This window comes from Parasteatoda tepidariorum, chromosome 8, assembly GCF_043381705.1.
Source record: "Parasteatoda tepidariorum isolate YZ-2023 chromosome 8, CAS_Ptep_4.0, whole genome shotgun sequence".
NCBI classification, from domain to species: Eukaryota; Metazoa; Arthropoda; class Arachnida; order Araneae; family Theridiidae; genus Parasteatoda; species Parasteatoda tepidariorum.
In genome coordinates, this window is record NC_092211.1 from 54,484,389 (window position 1) to 54,506,456 (window position 22,068).

General features: G+C 29.7%; 1 protein-coding gene across 2 annotated transcripts in view; it reads right to left on the reverse strand.

Moving 5' to 3' along the window:
• LOC107449891 (LIM/homeobox protein Lhx5) overlaps window positions 1-22,068 on the reverse strand; it is a 213,259-nt gene that overhangs the window by 42,522 nt on the left and 148,669 nt on the right. For both annotated transcript variants that reach the window (XM_016065571.3, XM_016065562.3), the window contains exon 4: window positions 10,557-10,746. In XM_016065571.3, the coding sequence (XP_015921057.1) occupies window positions 10,557-10,746 (190 nt within the window). The remainder of the gene's footprint in view (window positions 1-10,556; window positions 10,747-22,068) is intronic.

The following is a 22,068-nucleotide window of genomic DNA, read 5'->3' on the forward strand; positions in this document are numbered from 1 at the left end:
ATTTTTCAGTTTCTTAAACTGGTTTAGGGCTGAAAAACTTTCGATCGATAACAACCAGTAGGTTTTCGTGTTTTCGCAATCACTTCTGCATGCTAACGCTTTCGAAGAATTGATTTTTCGATTCGAAATTTTAAAACGATTGAATTACAATCGTATAAAAAATTTCGAATTGAAGAACGAAAAAATTAAAATTGATATTAAATATGCTTCTAAGCGTAACTCATATTAAATATACTTCTAAACAAAACTGATATTAAATATGCTTCTAAGCGTAACTCATATTAAATATATTTCTAAACAAAACTGATACTAAATATGCTTCTAAGCATAACTGATATTAAATGTGCTTCTAAGCATAATACTAGAGGTTGACTATGCTTCTAAGCATGCTTAATACCTTCCACCGTAAGTATCTAACAAATAATTAAAAAAAAAAAAATTAACACTCACAAACTACGAAAACAAAATTGCGCACGAAGTCTGTGTAGAGGTGGGGGTATAAAATGCCAAGGAAGTAGCAACGCTGTTATAAAAAACCATAAACCATTGTTTTTTTTCTTTTTTGTTTAAATATTAATATTTAACGTGTACGAATAAAAAATCAATTTGATGATTAATTTTCTTAATATTTTTATGTAAGATTAATAAAATAAATCGCTATTTTGAACGACAGAAAATACTTTTAATAATGTGCTGCAATAAAACGAGCGCTATACTAAATATATTTTATAATATTATTCTCACTGTTCATTCACTCTAAAATATTTTGTGTCATACATTAACGAACGAAAAATTTACAAGAAAGAAGGGAAATAGACGTTATATTCGTTAGTTTTACAAGATTTGAAATGACTTTTATAACATTTAATTTGAAGATAGAATTTCCACACTTGAAACAATTATGTATTAGCAATAATTAAGAAGATAAAATCAAATAGGAAGTTTTCCTTCATACTTTCACTTTTAAATCTGTCTAAGGCGAAAATTTCTTAAGAAATACGCCAGTTTCAATTGATTTAAATATAATTAAATTAAATAAGTATAATCAAAATAAAATAATTTGTTTAAGTTAATTTTAAAAATTCTAGCCATGATAAAAAGAAATCTAGCCATGTAAAAGAAATCTTCAGTCAGATTATACTTTATTCTTTCGCACTGCAGATAGTTTATGATATTGAATAATAATTTAATACAGAAATTATTTTTTCTTATAGCAACTTGTTAATTTATTTGCTGCCCGATGTCTGAAATTTTGCTTATTGGTTCTCTAAGATTTGAAGTAAGATTTAAAACTTTTTACGAGTGACAACTTTTCAAAATCATTTATGGCTATGATGCGCTTGTTTAGCTTGACAGTTTGAAATTTTTCTAAGGAATAGGAAAATAAAAAAAACATATAAGTTTAACTTTTTCTTTGTTTCAAAAAGCGTAAAGTTAAATACCTTCACTAAAATTTCACAGCTAGTTACCTTTAAATACATTGGTTTGAATACCTTTAAATACATTGACATTTGGTATGAAGCAAATGAAAAAATGAAACTTTAAGAAATTGATTGAATAAATAGGTACGTAGTTGACCAACTTAGCTTTTGAATTGTAATCGGACCCTATAGGATGCATTCACAAAGTCGTGGGTAATATTAAACTATGGAGGAATTTTCTTTATTCAAGTGCTTTCCAGTCAGTAATTTCGGTAAGCAAATAGGTTGAACTCGAAACAGGCTAATGGGTTTAGATAATTATAATTGTTTAGCACTTTTTGAACACGCACTTTTACGTTTCAAATAAGAGATGATTTATTATGGAATGAAAATGATTATTATGGAGTGAAAATGAATTATTATGGAATGAAAATGAATTATTATGGAATGAAAATGAATTATTAATAAATTTACATCGAAAATATAATTTTTGGAGTTTAGATGATTTAAAATAAATAATGCAATTAAATGAAAAGAAGCATCTAATAAGGTAAAAGCATAAGTTAGTTTTTGAGACCATTTTCAAAACATAATTTTGATAAAAGAAAAAAAAAAGCTTAATTTTTAATAGCATTAACATCAAACTAAAGCGGATTAGGAAATAATATTTGCTATAGTTTATAGAACATATGTAAAATTGAAACAAATTTTCTTAAATAATGAGACGAAGTTGTTTGTCTATCTAAATTCGTTACTAATTTTATTAGAACAATTTTTTTTAGCAATTAACAGAACTATTACTTTAATAAATTGAAACATATAAAAATGTTCTCATAATAGTTATCTTCGAAAATCCTCATTACGATCAACAAAAGAATAAAACACAACATGAACGTCATCAGCGATCAAATCCACATTTTCCAGATGTCCAAAAATGATTCCGAATTTCTCTCTGAGATCGTTTTAAAAACTATTAAATCTAGCTGGCGAGCCTCAAGAGGAAAATCGTTTTAAAAACAGCTCTCAACCGTAACTGATTAATAACAGTTCTTCTAATCGAAAACGACAATCGCCATGGCGGATCTATGCCGGCATACTTCACGATTAACTTTCAATTAAAAAACGATTTGTCGGTTAATCGCTTAATCGATGAGCACAGCTTCCGAGTCGCCCTTAATCGATTTATCGTTGCCTTTCTGTAATCAGTTAATTGCTTCCAGTTTTGTTGGAAAGCTTGCTATCAACGGAAGCTCACATGCGCTCCAGTTCTCTTACGAAAGGTAAACTTTTAAAGTGTGTATCATTACAAAGCCTTTAATTTCTTAAGACTTTCGGAGGATCAAGTGATTTCGGAGACAAAAGCAAAGAATGTCTTTGCTTAACTAATGAAATGAGTTAATAATTACTCTGGTTCTGAGACCATGAGGGGGTGATTTACTTCAGAAAACGACTTACAAGGATGTTTCGATTTCAATTAAGGGAAATGACAGTATACATCACAGGAGTGTGTTAAGTAAAATAAAATGAAGTGGCATGCATAGTGATGAATTCAAATTGTCTTTTAAACAGACAGTGTGATAAAAATTCAAACAGTTTAATGCGTTATTGAGCCGTGATGGCTCAATGGTTAGAGCGTTCACCTTCCAATGAATTGAGATCGAATCCTAGAGATGGTTTGAATATTTGAATTCCTCACCCAGCTCCCACCGACCACAGTGTTGATAAAATATCCTCAATGGTAGACCGATCATGGGTTAGAGTCTCCTTGCCGCCAGGCTAACCATAGGAGGTTTTCGTGGTTTTCCTCTCTATGTAACGCAAATGCAGGTTAGTCTCTTCAAAAAGTCCCCCATGAAGGCAAATTTATCCAATACTTGATCCAGAAGTTCCCTTGTCCTCTGGATTGTGTTCGAAATTGTAAGGCTTCAGAGTTGAGCATTAGTAGTCGTGAACTCAAAAATTGGGTCGGCTGTTCAACAACGGTTATAAAATGTGTTATGGAAATGCGTCTTGCTACGTTTCAACCAGTGGTCGGAAAAACAATATTATTTTTGTAGTTTACTACAACTACTTTATTGTAAATGTACTTAACTACAACTATTTCTTTTAATGTAGTGACTACAAGCTGCTTTGGAATTTAGTAACTACTTCACTACTTTGGGGAGATTAATTTTGTAGGAGAACTTAGTTTACATTTATGTTCAACGAGGTTTTGAATAAGAAATCGGCTTACGTTAAATATAAGGGAATAATTAAAAAATATTTATTCATGTTTACATGAGTCAATTTGTTATTCTGACACTTTCTTTTTCGAATTTTTTCATTTAACCTTAAACTTTTTATGTCTCTTTTTGACAGCGAATAATTTTAATTTAAAAAATATGAAATCATCAAATATTTGCAATTTTTTAATAGCAAGCATTATGCTCTTTTATTTCCTCTGAGAAATTAAGTATATCAAAAATATGTTTCCTTTCTTTGAAATAACATCAATGTTTCACGAGTGATCATTTTCATGTGAAAATGTGACCAAAGTCATTAATTATATATTTTTCGTAATGACTAGTTTAAATATTAGTTATTCACATTTTCCAACTTATCCTTTCACATAAGTTGTTTCAATAAGTTGTCTTTATTTTCATGAATAATTTAAAATGAATGATTTAAACAATTTGTTTTTGTTTATCTTATTCGGTTTTTAACATTTTTTGTTTATCTTTATTCTTTACACTAGCCGCCTAAGGCGGCCAGCTGTCCGCCACGCTGAAGGTTTTCACAAATAAAGTTTTTTAAAACATAGTGGACAAAGATTAGAAGGTTTTAAAGATTNCACCTTCCAATGAATTGAGATGGTTCGAATAGTTGAATTCCGCACCCAGCTCACACCGACCACAGTGTTGACATAAAATATCCTCAGTGGTAAAATGATCATGGGTTAGAGTCTTCTTGCTACCAGGCTAACCATAGGAGGTTTTCCTCTCTATGTAACGCAAATGCGGGTTAGTCTCCTCAAAAAGTCCTCCACGAAGGCAAATTTATCGAATACTTGTTCCAGAAGTTCCCTTGTCCTCTGGATTGGGTTCAAAATTGCAAGGCTTCAGAGTTGAACATTAGTAGTAACTCAGTCGTAAACTCAAAAATTGGGTCGGTTGTTCAACAACGGTTATAAAATGTGTTATGGAAATGCGTCTTGCTACGTTTCAACCAGTGGTCGGAAAAATATTATTTTTGTAGTTAACTACAACTACAACTACAACTACCTTTCTTAATGTAGTGACTACAAACTACTTTGCAATTTAGTAACTACTTCACTACTTTAGGGGGATTAATTTTGTTGGAGAACTTAGTTTACACTTATGTTGATCATGGTTTTGAGTAAGAAATTGGCTTACGTTAAATATAAGGGAATAATTCAAAAATATTTATTCATGTTTACATGAGTCAATTTGTTATTCCGAAACTTCCTTTTTCGAATTTTTTCATTTAACCTTAAACTTTTCTTGACTTTTTTTGACAGCGAATAATTTTTATTGAAAAAAAAACGAAATTATCAAATATTTGCAATTTTTTAATAGCAAGTACTATTATGTTCTTTTATTTCCTCTGAGAAATTAAGTACATCCAAAATATGTTCCTTTCCTTTGAAATAACATCAATGTTTCACGAGTGTGCGTTTTCATGTGAAAGTGTAACCAAAGTGATTAATTATATATTTTTCGCAATGGCTAGTTTAAATATTAGTTATTCACATTTTCCAAATTATCCTTTCACATAAGTTGTTTCAATAAGTTGTCTTTATTTTTATGAATAATTTAAAATGAATGATTTTAACAATTTGTTTTTGTTTATCTTATTCAGTTTTTAATACTTTTTGTTTATCATTATTCTTTACATATATTTTCAGCACATTAATGCAACTTGACTAAATGAGTAGTTAAACTAACATGATGCAGACCAAATCTTAAGTTTAATCTTGATTTGTCTGAATATTTTGAAAAACATTTTTGCTTTTTATGGAAAAATAATTCTGATATTGAGTAATTTTTACTGAAATATTTATTCTAAGACCCTGTAGTTAATCAATTACTGTAAAATATAACACATGAAACCTTACCGTAAAACTACTTTACGGTACAAGGATGTCGGTACTTTTTACCGTAGTTTTTTAAAGTCAGGTATCTTTTTAAAGTGTAGGTATACTTTAAAATTTAAATTGCTAGAAATGCTTCTTTTAAGATTGCACGAAATGCGTTTTCCACGCAATTTAACTAAAATTGCATGGAATGCATAATTTAAAACTGTCTGAAATGCATTATATATTAAACGAGGCAGCTTTCAAAATTATTATTAAAATCCACATCAACATTTAAAATGAGTACAATACTGGAAATATGCTTTTTTTAAAAAAAAAATTTTTTTCTCCATGATTCACCAGATTTTATTGAATTTTTTTTTTACAATGATCAAATAAAAAAAAACATGATGTTTTTGAAATTTTAAAGGGAAAAAAAAACACTCAAAATGTAAGCTTTGGATGCTTACAAAAGTCAGAGAGAGGCTCACCATCTGGTAGGCGTACGAAATAGGGAACAAAAAAACGGAGATTTTTTGAAAAGGGTCTAAAACCAAGTGTTCCCCGATTGTGAAAACAAGGGGCACTTATGAACACCCCCAAGTTTTGTTACACAGAGGGAGGTGGAGAGCGAAATGATGTTGCAAAATACGATTTACGAGAGTTACGGGGATAATGCATGGGGAGTTGCTATAATAAGCGTTTGTGTACTCGACAGGGGGTCCACTTCTGCAGTGTTTTTGCCTGTTCATCTTTTTTTATTTCGTACGCTCTCCCACCCATTACAACATTCTCCCTTTTAAATTGAACGATTTTTTTTATGTTTGTACTGACCTCGACACTTAACTTTCATTTGAATCTGTGGTGCATTAGTAGCTTTTAAGCTCACTGTTTGTTTTTCGTTAGTTGATACATGCTTTAGTGCCTTTTAATAAGAGTACATTTTTACTGATTTACTACTTTTGTCAGCAAGGATCGGGATTAGAAGAAAAGTGCTTGTTGTTAGCTCTGTACTTTTAATGGACTTAATTAATACCGATACTTTTTAATTTCAGAATGACTAAGATTAATTAAAAATCAATTGTTTTAATTCCTATTTCAAATAGTTTAAAAAGCGGAGTCAGCGTTCGTTATTAATTTTTAAAAAAAAAAAAAAAAAAAGCGTCATGAATAAAGCCATAAATTGGTGTTAAGTAACAAAGAGCAATTAGATGACAGCTGGACAGCTATTAGATGAAACTACTTTACACATACTGTATAGCTGAATTGGGAATTAAAATTCTTATTCATCTATAAATTTGATTTTAATACAAGACCACCATCTGTCTATTTTATATTTGTGTAAGAAGAGTTGAACAATGGTTGTTCTAATATTCTTTGATTCCTTTCTAACTAGCTTTCAAAAGTTGTATGGTCATTGAGCAGTATTTTTGCCGCTTTCAATTTGTTTTGAATAACTTAATAGACATTAAAATAGAAAAAGATCTGAAGAAGTAAAGCTTAGACATGCATTAATTTTTACTCATTAAAAAAAGAAATTGTAATTTAATATTTCACCAGCCTGTTATGAGGAATTTAAAAATTGCAGTCTAGTACATCAAGGTCTAAAGCAAATAAGTTTATTGATATCAGATCTACAGGAAAGTTCTGTCAGCGAAAGTACACGTCTATTTTTTACAGTAATGCAAAACGTTCTTTTATAAGACAAAGTGGTATGGTATTTACTCTTTAACTCTTTGGTAATGTTCTAGCTAGATAGAGTCGTGATAGTTCAGGGGATAGAGTGTTCGCCTTCCAATTAGGTGAACCGGGTTCGAATCCCGGCGATGGCTGGTCGATACTAATCTCGCATCCGGCTGGCACCGACTGTTTGTTGACGTAAAATATCCTTAGTGGTAGACTGATCATGAGTTGGAGTCTCCTTGAAATCAGGCTTACCGTGGGAGGGCCTCGTGATCTTTCTCTCCTTGTAATGCAAATGCTGGTTAGTTCCATCAAAAAGTCCTCCAAGAAGGCAAATTTCTCCCAATACTTGATCCAGGAGTTCCCTTGTCTTTTGAATATGGTTCAAAATTACAAGGCTACGGAGTTGAACATTAGTAGTCGTAAACCCGAAAAATTGGGTCTGCTGTTCAACGACTGTCATAAAATAAAATGTTCCAGCTGAACGAGGCATGGCATATGTGGCGCTTAAGAGTATGTGCATGCATTTTCAAATTTGTAACGGAAGTATTCGATAGAACTAAACGGTACATCTGACATACAAATTTAAAAAGAAAAAAAAAAGCCATACATTTTTCTTCTTCTTTTTTTTTTTCTTTTTCTTTTTTTGTAAAGGCATTTTTTGCATCCTTGCATAATGGAGCATGTTCTTTCATGGACAGAATTTTACGGTAGACGAAATACTTTTTTTCTGCTGATAGCATATTTATTATATTTGTTACTTTTTTTCTGCTGAGAGCATATTTAATGTATTTCTTACCTTTTTAAAAAATTTTTTTATACCAAAACTGAAAGAAAATACAGTTTTACGTAAAAAGATAAAAAAAAAGAAGAAAAAATCAAAGAAAATAAAGTACTTAAAAACATTGGCGCGTGCGGCATCCGTATAATAACCCATCATTTTTATCCTAAAACAAGCAAAAGGCAAAACATAAGCTCCAATTTATCCTCACTATATGGTTCATAGAAATCATATTCGTAGTTCGTTGGTTTCAATAAATATAGATCATTGTCTCAAAAAACACCACTCGAACCCACACTTAGTAAGAGATGCTTTTAAACTGATCTAAAAGACCATCCCCCTTTTAAGACAAAGAAGATTTTTCGCAAAAGTGTTACCACTTGTTTTGGCGAAAGGAATTTAATGGTAAATGCTCAGCTGGTACTTTTATCTGGTTCGTTGCAGATGATAACAACTAAAGACAGCAGCAGCACGAAAAAGAAAACGATTTTTCCAGTATTATTTTCGGTTAATCTACGCTGGCAGTGAAGTGAAGTCAATTGCTTGTGTTTATCGGGATCAGAGAGCGTGAACGTCGACGACCATAATTAACGACCCCAACCATCATTTTGTCATCGGCCTGGTAGACACATGACTGACATGATTCGGAATGAATGACGATTTAGTTTGTGTTTGGGGTTTTGTTGTCGAATGTTTTTATTTTTATGCAGTTGAGCGCTGTACAAGATCTTCTGCTTCTATTAAGCGTAGGAGTAGCTTACAAACTTGAGGGTAAAGTTAGTAGTTACATTTTTACAGAAAGTGGCGAAATGTTTGAGAAAATCTTTCCTTGTCAGCTTTATAATTACGTTAATTTAGTACTTATAATTTGTTCATGCTATTATGTTTGCTATTTAGTTGTAACTATTCAATTGCTTTAGATAAAATTTAAAAAGTAAATTAGATCTGTATAAGTTATATTACTATTCCCTTTTAAGCTCACGTGACAAATTTTTAATTTTATGCTTCTTCATGAATTATTGATTTTAATCAGTTAAAGTAAGTTAACAGGAAAATATTAAATGGCGTTAAATCAAAAAGAGGTTTTAAAACCCTTCGAGTAGTGTTTCCATGAATGAAAATTAAATATACTTTTTTTAAGTGTATTATACATTTTTAAATAGGATCACTGAATTAAAATCATTAAAATCGTTATTTTGAAAAGATTTTACGTAGAACTTTTTGCCTATTTGCCTATTTGCCTTTTTGCCTATTTTTCCCTACAGATTTTTTTTTCACACTTTATATTATTTATATGCATATTATTATGGTCACACATTGGTTTTCACTCGTAATTATGTTTGATTTTTGACAGGATGATTAGCATATTTGATTTAATTTCTTAAATAATTAAACAAAATACGCGTATAAAAAATAAATAAACTTTTTTTTCTCCATCTTTTGAAATTCAATTCACTACTTTTTTTAGTGCATCGTAAATTTACAATTCTTGAAACTTTTATATACTTATAGTAACACAATAATTCATTGTACTTTATTTAAACAACATAAATTACTTTGAAAAAATTATTCTAACGAGAAAGAAATCAAAATTATTCACAATTAAAAAGTTTCGTGAGAATTATTGTGCCCTCAAACAAATCGATTACATTTGACTGTTTGATCTTTAGTTTTAAAAAGGAACGCAGATAAACCTTTTGGATTACAAGAAAAAAAAAAGAACAATTTTAGCTACACCGTTAAAATTTTCATTCTAAAATTATGGTAAAATAACTGGCAGCTGTCTGTCCTTTCGATTAACCGTAAAGTTTACGGTAAAGAACATTTTTTTCCCGTATGGTTTTGAAACCATTTACAAGAAGTATGGTTATAAAACCCTGAATACAAAACTATACGGCTTTTTTACCATTTACAACTAGCATTTTTCAAAAACTTAAAAAAAATTAATTATTTAACTAGACAAAAGAGCTCGGCTTTTCGTATGGTAATGGGCACTGGAGAGTGCCGGACACTGGAAATTCTTCATGTGTTGAAGGGAATGGATGAAATAGTGTGGTATCTACACTGCACTCGAACTCTATTTCTGTGGTCATGAGATTGATATATAAGCCCGCTCGGCTATGATATGTACGCATTTGCAAGGAACTAAGTAGCTTGATTAGGTTGTTCTAATTGTGAGATAAAATTCTGGTTGTTTAACCGTATTAGGTGAAAACAGTTACTAAACAGTTTTTCTCAAACTTAACAGTTTTATTACCATTTTATTCATGGTTATTTGACTGTTTTGATTAAATTTGGTAAAATAACCATTCAATAAATTGTTATTTAATCAATTTTTTCGAGAAATTTCTAACAGTGTAAGTATTTTTGAAACTTTTCTGTCAAGCATAAAGCCCAGTGCTCCAGATGAAAAAAAAAATAGTAAAGGTTTCATGCATGTCATAAATCAAATGACGCAAAATTTGTGTTAAATTAATGGTACTTTGATCTATAAGCAAAAATAAATGAGACCTAAAGTCTCATATATACTTGTATTAAGTGCTTCTGAAGTGGATGCTTGATTAAGTAAGTAAAGTAGTGATTAAAATCGGTCACTTACCTGAGAAGTAAGAATAGCCAGAATTAGGTCCGGACACCATGTCCGGACTGTCATCAAGGCCATCAGGTGACATTCCCGGCCTAAGTGGTCGCATCGCTCTTCTGGGGCTGCGAAAGAAATGCCTTCTTGCACCCATAGAACTTAGCTGTTTCATTCGCCGCTCTTTCGATCTTCTATTCTGAAACCACACCTAAACAACAACAAAATTAAAATTATAAAAAATATATTGTACAGCTTAAGCATCTCTATATCTATGACACTATAACTCTTGTATATCTCTACTATAACCCTTGTACCATAACTCTACAAATAATTGCATGGCGCTTATTGTCACTCAAAATTAGATTTACGATTGAAGGTACAAAAGTAAACTATCTCGAATGGCCTTATTGTATTGTATTAATTGTATCGTATTGATTAATTGTATTAACTGTTTTATGTCTGCATGGAAAATAATAAATTAAGAGAGAATGGAGAGAATCAAATTAAGGATTAAATTTTTGCAATGACACCCTTAGCATAATTCTAAAGAAGGAAGAAAACCCAGTTAAATACGGAATTATGATCTAAAAATTTATTTAGATTTTCAACATCTTACTAGGCAAAGTGAGTACATTGCAAAGAGTTCCAGATCTGATTATGGTATAAATTATCGACACTTTGGGTGCATCTTCCGTAAAGTCCACTTTCCGAGTGATTTAGTGATTTTACGATAATTATTAGTGTAAAAATTATTGTATATCTGATTTTTTGTTCAGTAGCATGTTCCGGTAAAAAGCACCGGCACCGAAACTTTTACCATGATTTGAACTTTTTACGGAGTAGATCTGACTAAAGACTTGCTTTCTGGAGAATAAATCATGAAAATAAGATCTCCCCTCTTATTCAATACGTTTGATAATTCCATTAGTTTTCTAAAGTAATCACAATGTTGTTAAAATATAATTATTATTTTATGTTTTTAAAGAATAAAGTCGAATGGTAATATAAAACTGAATAATTCTTAATTTATCACAGACATGAACGCCACTGTCACAATACAGTCTTTCACAGAGAGATTAAAAAAAATAAATCATTTCGACATTTTTGCAAAATTTTGCTTGAAATATAAGAAAAAAATTAAAATTTAGAACTTTCGTTATTGAATTGAGTTAAAAACGGTGTTAAAAGAAACAAAAGCCAGAGACGGCTTTGTGCTAATCATTGCAATTTTACTCGTATGTCTATGATATACATGAAAAAGTAACTCTCATCTTTCTTACTTAACATAGCTTAAATAAGTTCTTTTTATTAAACAAATAATATTGTATAGAGTTTATTTATTAATTATCGTTTTGTTGATTTAAATGATACGCAAAAAGTTTTCAATTTTTGAGAAAATGAAATTAAACGTTGGTTTGTCGTCGCCACTTCTTAGAAGTCGGTTGTCAATTTTATGAAAATATAATTTATATTACTTAATTAAAAATTTGATTTGTTTCAAATATATTACAAATTGGAAATAAAAATCAACAGGTTTCAAACTCTCAAAATCGGGAGCCCATTTTCAAGTCTTGCCAGACGTGAATGACAAGTGACTTGAAATATTAGACGTAAAGTTGCCAACGAACAATAAAGGTGAAAAACAAAGCTAGCAACTTTGCATTTCAAATCACTTTTGCTTCATTTTACTCACCTCTGGCAAGTCTTGAAAATGGATGCTTGTTTTTAAGTGCTTCAAACATATTGACTGTTATTTCCAATTTGTATATTTTGCATTGCTTATTACTCGAAATCAGAACCGAACGAAATTTTTAATCAAGTCATATCTTAACGCTTCAGTTTCTTGGGATTATTTATTTAACATATAGTTTATAGTTTATTTTTCTTGCTCCGGAAACAAATGTATCCCATTTCAAAAGATTTTATTTCCTATTCTGAAATTTTCTTTCTTGAAAGATTTAAAAACAGCATTTAAATAAAACTTGCTTTCAAAATGCTGTTTCTTATTGCAAACTTAATAAGAATGTATTTAGAAAAATCTCATCCCCCTAAGAGCTTATTTGATTTCGTAAAAATTTTCCAAAACCAGATTTGGTTTTCGAAAGTTGCACCATTTATCTGTCTTATCACCCAAGACAGATTCCCACGCAAAAAGATTTTATTTAAGCCCGAAAAGAGATTTCACACCGAAAAAGAATGAACAGAAAAAAAAGGTAATGATACAACAATACTTTAAAGTCGTAAAGAAAACAACAAAACAGAAAATCTCAGAAACACAGCATTCGGTCGCCAGATAGGGAAAGCTATGACACTCATTCCGCCAACACGCCAGCCTTAACAACAAATAATGAAAGAAGCAAGAAAAAGAAAAAAAAAACCTTAACCCTTCTAGGAAAACTTGTCAGTGGCTTTTAGTAATCTTCCTGCTTTTCCCCCAAAAGTTTTAAGGATTTTAGGGAGTTTTCAAGGCAGTGTACAAGGAGGAGGGAAAAATTTAAGAACAAAAGAGGTACAGACAATGCCTTTTGAGGAAAGAGAAGATGAGGACAGTCAGAAAGTATCAGCGGTGAAAAGTGATGCTAGGGAGAAGGATTGAGAAACTTTTACTGGAGGAAAAGAGATTGTTTTCGGTAGAAGCTCAAGAGCAGCTAGAAGGGAAAGGGGGTGGTCAACGTTGCTGAGAAAGAATGGTTGAAACAGGCGGTGAGGAGGGAGAGAGAGAGAGAGAGGGCAAAGCGGGAGGGTTTTTATGCGCGAATTTTGTGCGTAGCCTAGCTGATAAAAGGCCTAAGAGAGCAGGGGCTTTTCTTGGATTAATACCACAAGCCTGGTCTTCCTCATGCCTGTGTTGCCCCGATAAGGTTTGGGTACACATAGATACATTTATATTCTTTTCCTGTCTGTCTGCCTGTCCAGGGGGAGGCGTGCGGTGTAAAAGTCGTTCTTTTCTTTCTCTCTTTTTTGAAAATTTTCCTTCAATGCCATTTGGTTTTCAAACGGTAAACCACATTTTGAAAAAGCATTCTTCTCGTTGTATTAGTTGAAAAAAAAATGGAAAGTTAACTTTTTTTTCTTCTGTTTCTCGTTTTTTTTTCCGACTCCAGTTTCTGTAGATTTAAATGTTTACGTTAAGCCATTAAAGAGCTTAGAGTGTAAATCGGAGGATTTATTTATTTATCTAAGAAGGCAGCTTTTAATATCAGGCGTAATCCTGGGATTCTTTGTGTTTTTTCCTCTTCTCTTTCTTTGTTGGGATCCTATTCTTATTATTTTTCTTGGTATTTATTCTTGGTTTTACATTTAATCTTATTTAAAAATGCAGAAAGTTGAATTTTTTTTTCTTTGAATGAAGCTTTGACGTCCAGGATTTAAAAAACTATTTTCGCAAATGAAAAAAAGTTTTTTTTTCTTATTTTTTAAATATGAGGTTCAGTTCTTTTCATAATTTAGTTTAGTCTTTATTAATATTTTTGTAAGTTTATGAAAACATTGCGTCATCTCAGAGAAAGTTGCAATTTTCTCTACGGAAAAAGTTAATTAATTTGATGTTGGTACAGTATTTTTTCGAACCTTAAATAATTGTTCTGAAACTTAAAAGAATGATTTATTTGAAACGTAGTCTAAAAAATACTCATAAATCATATTGCGCATGCAAGTACTTCCAAATTTTTATTATTTCAAAAATTGAGAAAAAATTTAAGATAAAAATTTAAATATTGAAAGCAAATGAGATAATTGTAATTGAGATAAAAATGTAAGAATTAAAGCTATACTATAAGTAAGAAATAGAAATATTTTGCAAAATAAGCATTTTTAATTAAGCAACAGTTTGTAAAAGCTTGTTACATGTTATATACTTTTCGGTTTACATTTATGTCAACTGGGTATTATTTAATTATTTTGAACAGTAAACATCGTTATTGAATTCATATTAAAGTGAATTTGTATCTACGAATATATTAAAAAACCCGGAGAAACACATATTTCCCAATCACTCTAATTACACAAAATTTAATTTCCTAAATTTTATTTTTTCGGAATTTATTTAATTTTACCTTATTTTATCTATAAAAGCGCAATTTGTCTTTTTACTGGAAAAGAAGAAAAACAGGTCTCATAAGAGATGTTTTTTAAAACATTGAAGTTTAAGAAAACATACACATAGTTTTCAATATCCACCAAATACTTCTGGATTTTACCCTTTTATGCAGGTCCTAGCTTAGTTCATTAAAAATCTAAAAAGATATCATTTAAATAAGTCTTTTTCGTGTTGTTTAGGATTTGGATTTAGCTAACAGTTTGAGTAAATATTTGCATCCAATGCCAGAAGTCATGTTAATTGTTTAACAGTTGTCTGTAGAAAAGAGCTAAGGTTTCTCAAATTTTAAAAATAAGTTATTTAAAATTGTATTCTGTGAGAACTATTAGAAAATTGTATCATTAGCTCCGAAAATCGCAAGCAGTTTCAAAAGGCAAATCCCTGGTGTTTTTTTTTAGACAGAAATGAATAAGTATAAGTTTGCTGAAAAAATTCCCTAACTTTATGATGTTAACATGGATTTAATAAACATTTCTCATTAAACCAGAAAAAAATGTTAAATTACGATAAGTATAGTTTTTTCGACAATCATTACAATATTATGTAAGTTATTCAACTACAATAATAAATACAATAATATTATATTTTAACATTGTGTAGTAATAATTAAATCAAAATAACAACTACATTTGCGTCAATGACCGTTATTGTAATTATGTAAGTTCCTAAGTTAAATTATATAATTACATTGTACAATTACATAGTATAATTACATTTTTATGCAATAATACAACTGAAGAAAACGATGCTATATTAATTAAATAACATCTAAAAGTAAATCAATGCCCTAATCAATCCAAATTAAAGTCCCTATATCTTAAATGATAGGGAATTTTAAGGGAAAAAATACCGAAAAAAACATTTCAACTTGTTAAGAAAGTGACCCCTTCTAACCAGCTTTTGACCGTAAAATTCAAACAAAATATAAATAAAACGGATGAAATCACCATTAAATGTAATGATAAATAAATAACATAAACCAAGTTTATGTAATTACACAGTAATTTTTTATCAATAAAATAAATAAACAATAAATACAGCATTTTGACTTCCTTTTTTTTCAGTTTTCATTGTATGTTTATGCTTTTGGCAGAGCTAATCGCTCTTCCTTCTTTTCATATGCAGTATCTTTTCCATATTTTGCTGGAAACGATGACATTATACAACCCAAACAGAGGCATGGTTAGCGACTGTATGATACAACAAAAGAGAGAAAATTGCTTAAAAGGCGCACTAGAAGAATTGATGGAGAAAAAATGAAAATGTGGATAGCTAAAGAAAAAAAATATTATATAGAAGAACGAAAAAGAGCAGGGAGCATGGTCGGTTGGATAAAAGAAGCGCAAGAGCATCAAGGATTGTAGGAGGCAGAGAGCCGCGAGAAAAGATCACTCAGCCTTCAAATATGCTCCTGTTGCCTAGATAAGGTTCATTTCTGTGATTGTTGTGTTTACATGGCCTTAAGGCAGTTCGCCTACCTTCAACTGCTCGAGAAAAATATTACCATTATGTTGTAGTTTGATTTTTGTATCTTCCTCTCTACCCCTGCAAGCGATGATAACAATAGTTTTCTTTTACAGTGATATTACCCGTAAAGAATCAAATAATATATTTTTTTTGTTCTGCTTTTTTTTAAACTCAGTATACAATGTCTAAATAAAAGTAACAATATTAAAAAAAAAGCGCTACTGAAGTAGGAAATTTAAATAATGGACTGGTATTTTTGTTGGAGGGACTTTACTCACGCCGTATGCTGACAGGTTTTCATAGGTGAAAACAGTGAAAATGATTATTATGGAAATAAATTAAAAGAATAATTAAAGAAAAGTATAATTAAAGATTTAAACATAACTAAAACATATAGTATTTACTATTTTCAGAAAAAAAATACTTAACATTTTATTCTATTAAATAGAATAACCCTGGTGATATTATTTATGTAGCAAGAATAAAAAGTGGAATTAAAATCATTACGTCGTTATTTTTAGATAACATAAGTTTTTGTTATCGTTTATTAAACTATTATGATCAACAGTTGCTATTAAGAGCTATTATTATCATCAGTTATCGGTTTTGACACTATGCTTTGTAAGTTTTCACCACATTTAGTCACTGAAATTTATTTCTATTCGCATGCCGGCAAAATCATTTGAATTTAAAATTTCCTAGACGTATTACATATTCTAAGTAAACAGAGCTTACGTCTTTAAATAAAGCTTATAATAAAGTCAACCAATAAAAAATAGGGTTATAGTTCAAAAAATCAATAAACAAGCAAAAAATAAATAAAAAGTTTTTTTTAAGCACTTTTTATACAACAAATAGTTGTTGTGCCAAGCATTGCTCGGATTAAAAAAAGCCAGATTATTAATTAAGTGATTTACATGAACTTGATTCTTTAAGATAAGTACTTATGGTGTTAATATTTTATGATACGCTACTAAGTATACTTCTTTAACCCCTAACGATTACTCGTATTTAAAAAATAATCAGCTGTATTTAGAAAGAAAAAAAAACTTTAGTAATAGTGACAAACTGAGAAGAATGAGATAAGAAATAACTTTACTTGTAAATGATATATTTATATACAGTAAAGCACCATTTAAATGATTCTCATTTAAATGCCTCTTTTATTTATTCATTGATTGCATTTCCAATTCATTCTCAATCTTCCCAATGTTGCAATACTTCGTTTATGAAATGGAAAAAAAACATAGATTATTGGTTATACGTTATTTTAGGTATATGAATATTTAGCCTGCAGATTAAGGTTAAAAAAGGTTGGAGCTAAAAATAATGGGCAGTCATTTCAGGGTGACTAGACTGTTTTCTGAAAAGGATTGAGGTATTTGCGAGCACATTACGAAGATCAGTGGTGACAAAATAATTTGCATTTTTTTTCTTTAAAACGAAAGTCATTCTTGAATTCTCATATGTCCAGAGATTTCCTCACAAATCGTAAAAAGTTTTGAAAAATGCAAAGAAGTTTCCTTAAAAGATAAATGTTACCGTAAAATTGTTTTCAATTTTAATTAACACCTCTGTTGCTTTCGTTAATCAATAATGTTAAGTAAAAAAAATAAAAATGCTATTAAGTTACCAAAACGTTTTAAGATGAATTTCTGTGACTTTGTTTACTTATCATTTACAAGTCTTTTCATTTATACATCGGTCTTCTGAAAGAAGTACAAACGGTGATTTATTGTAACGATAAAAATAGATCATTATAAAAGATAATTGGAAAAATTGGAAAAAGTTTTTATCCCTCTTGAGTAATTTTTTTTTAATATTTTTGAAAATTTAAACATAAATATGAGGATCTCTGTCTGGAAGCATTTAAACTTTCTCTCTCTTTCAGAATTATTATTTTTTAAAATTTATTCATTTTTTCCTTATTTTTTAAGTCGACTCAAACATGAGCTCATAAGATAAAGATCTCAAGAAAGATTAAGCAAATTTCTTACGACAACGGATAAATAGCTAATGGAACATAGTAATATAATAATGCAAGAAAAAAAATAATAAATAAAATAGAGAGTAAGAGAGAAAGAGAGAGAGAGAGAGAGAGAGGGAGGCAGAAACACAAAGATAGAAAAAAATTCGCGAAAAATCTTTTAAAGTTGTAGTAACTATCGAGCAAATTAAAATTAAAAAAAAAAAAAAACCTCGGGTTAAATTTATGAATAAAATGGATCTCAGATCATTAAATTTCAACTCTTTAGTTGCATTTCGGCTGGCTGCAGTGTGGCCCTCAGGGTATTTTTTACTGCAAGTTTTACAGTTAATAATTCTCAAACTAATTATTGAGTGTCAAATTTCTTTATTCCACAGTACTCCCTGTAAATTATTTACCCATCTTCGTAATTTGAAAGTTCTAAATCTTATAGCTTGTACGCTGCAAAACAAAATGTAACATAAAGTTGAACACCCTAAACTACGTCAGTGCTTTTGATCTTTTAAAAATAAAGAGATAAAAAATTAATCAGAAACAAATAAAAACTGACTGAGAACAACTCATAAACGTTTTTCATTAATCTACTAACGTTTCATAAATCTATGCACATATTTTATAAATCTGTGATGTTCCATTAAAGAATAATTTTAATCGTGAAAGTCCTTAGATATAAGTAGATACTTTTACATCTTCACAGCTGTGAAACAGCTTTATAAGGCTTTCATTATAATAGCTTGCTAAAAAAAACTTAATTTTTATCAATAAAATTATTTAAGGTATGTATTAATGAAAGTGTAAACGGTGATAGATAAGCAGTTGTAAAAATAACAGAGAAAATATTTATTTGCTTACTTAAAATTCAGCAACTTTTATAAGATTTTGCAAAAGAATCGAGAACAAGAAATAATCTCATAATGTAACTTGCATACACAATATATTATTTGACTAATTTAATGAAAGATTTAATTACTTTACTAGAAAAAATAAAACAAAGAAACATTTACTGATGTTTTCTTAAAAGTGAGAAGTATTTCATAAATTGAATAGTAGAACAAATTCAAAAGAAGTAAAGCTCTTTTGCGATGAGGAGGCTTTAGAATCTTAAGCAGTGCTTCCTTCATAACTTTTTCTTAAAAGGAGAATTTCGAACTCATAAATCAAAATCCCTTCGTTCATATTCTCATATTTTCCAGCTACACGAAGCAGGATGCACAGAACTACTTTTATGTAGTTTGTCCCTGATCCAGAGCATCCTTTGGACACAGACCAATAGCCATCAATTCTACACTCTCACCCTTTTGACCATCATTTTAACACCCTAACGCCCCAACCTGCCCGATCGGGGTATATCTTTATATACATTTCCCCCCTCTCCCTTTTGTCCTACCTTTATTCTTTCTCTTTTTTTTTTCTCCTCTCTCTTCTTACATTCATTCTTTCTCCTTTTTTTCCCCTTCTTCCCTCATCCTGCTCTTGGTGTTCCTTTAAATTTTATTCCGATCGATGAAGAGATGCTATTGGTGGGTAGTGGGGATGCGCAAGACATGATGCTCAATGCATCATTCTTTCGAGTGACTTGTGGCTCTTTGGCTCTGGCAGGGGGGCGGGGCTAAGCTTTCCTGTCACTAGAGAGATTTCTTTTTAGAGTTTCTTTTTCATAGAATAGTCCCTTTTTTTATTATTTTTTTTTATCTCTTTCCCACCCTCATACTCAGCTCAGAGATTTTTTTTTTGCAATTGTTTTTTTCTTTTCAATTCTTATTCAGTTATCTCCCACTTCATATATATATATATATANAAACAAAAAGAAAATAAAAGGAAAAGTAATAAAATAAAATACGGCGAGGAAGCGAAAGGGGGAGATATATATATCTTTGATCTTTTTCCATATAAAACTATTTTAAATCTTTATAACATAGCATGCAAATTAGTGTTAGAAATAAGTTGATTTTTATAGATTTACTATTGCAATTACATTTTAGTTTAGTAAAATCTATGCTTCTATAGTTTAATCTTGCTAATAGGCTGAAATATAGTTGAAAAATACTTTGCACGTTTCCTGTTGGCTATTAATACTTCTATTAAATTATTACAACTGGTTATTTAATAGCTTTGAAGATTAAAAAAAGACAAAAAATTGTGAACGGGTGATAGATTTTAATCATCATGAATCAAAATTAGACTTTTATAAAGAAGTTGAAAGAAAAAAAAAGTTTTTTTTCTTTGTGAAGCAATGATGATGTAATTTTAATATTTCGATTAAAACGCGATTTGTTTAAAAACAAGCAATATAACTGGGACAGCTGTCAAAATATTGGTATATGTATTGAGTATGGTATCTACAAAATAAAACACAAAACCTGTTCTTAAATAGAAAACTAAAACTAAACATATAAAAAACAACAGAAAAACAAAATATTAAAAACAATAATTTAAAAAAACTACGAATTATTTTTAATATCTCTAGATACATTCATAATTTTTGATGGTAAGAACTTCAAAAAATCAAGTAAAAAAAATCACTCTTACTGTAAAGAACTAATTTTAATTTTAAAAAAATAAGAGAATATATATTTTTTTACTTATTGAACTGGAAAAATATTTTTATGAACTGAGGGCTGGATTTGCAAAAATATAAAGTATAGAACCTGCTCACATAATGGAGAACTAATATTAAATAACAAAAAAATAATTGTTTTAGAAAAAAATCCACTATTATAATTTACAGTAAAATGAAAATTATAAATATAATTATTATATTTCAGTCATACAAATTAAACTAAAGTGTAACTTTAAAGTTAAACTTTTGTTATATTTAAACGGTAGTATAAAAACCAAAAGACTGTAAAGATAACACTGACTTCCATTTTTAAGTAGTGTCTGTATATTATTTAATTTATCTGTATTTCCTTCAATAATTGACCGGTTTTCGAGAGATATTTTAATATCATAAAGTAAAAAAATCATGTTCCATAAAATTTTTCAAATTAAAACTAATGGTAATGACTGTGCACTGACATAGAAACTGAACCGTAAAGTAATGTTTCGTTCGCCTTTGTCTTATTTTTTAAATATTAAGAAGAAATTTCATCACACGAACTTAATTTTTTAAATTGTTTTATAAAAGCTTTAAATGAGCAATATCGATAGCTCTAATAAATGTTAACTATTTTCATTTTTTTTTTGAAGAAGTGAAGAATTATGAAAAATTTCATAATTTCAAAAAATGATAAACTACTTTAATTTATTTTGTTTCATTACCAGAATTAATCGTATGAAGTCTTGAAGTTACAGCCTTGTCACCTATCATAATTGGAATATCCATAATCTAAAAACAGAAATATTCCATTTTGGGAAATGAAATATCTATTTTTCAAAAATATTCAAAAAGTAAAAATAAAAAAAAATACAGAAAAAAATGCGAAAAATATTTCTAAAAATATGAGTGCAGTGGTGGAAAGAAAGAGAGAGAGGAAAAAAAAAAAGGAAGCGATCAGTGAAATGAAGTGAATTGAGAAAATAAAAAGAAAGTGGTTTAGATTTATGTTTTAAGTTTTGTTCCATTCTGAAAACTGGAATATACATTAAAGTCAAAAAATATTTCCTGAAGGCAATGCGGAGAGAAAAATGATAACGGCGATAAACAAAATGAAGAAGAAGAAAAAAAAAATGCTCGAGTAAAAAATTGGGAAATATTCAGCTGCGCGCAAAATAAAGAAAATAGTATTACTAAATAATAATAAATGCAAAAAAGAAAGAAACTTTTTCAAGAAGCACCCTACAGGGCCTGAAATAAATGTACAAGTTAAAAAAAAAGAAGAAGAAGAAGATAAAACAAAAAGAAAATAAAAGGAAAAGTAATAAAATAAAATACGGCGAGGAAGCGAAAGGGGGAGTAATTTCAAAGTCCGTTCTACGCTGCCATTAATTGTTTGGGCTTCTCCTTCCTTATGGGGATGGAATACGGAGGATGCTGA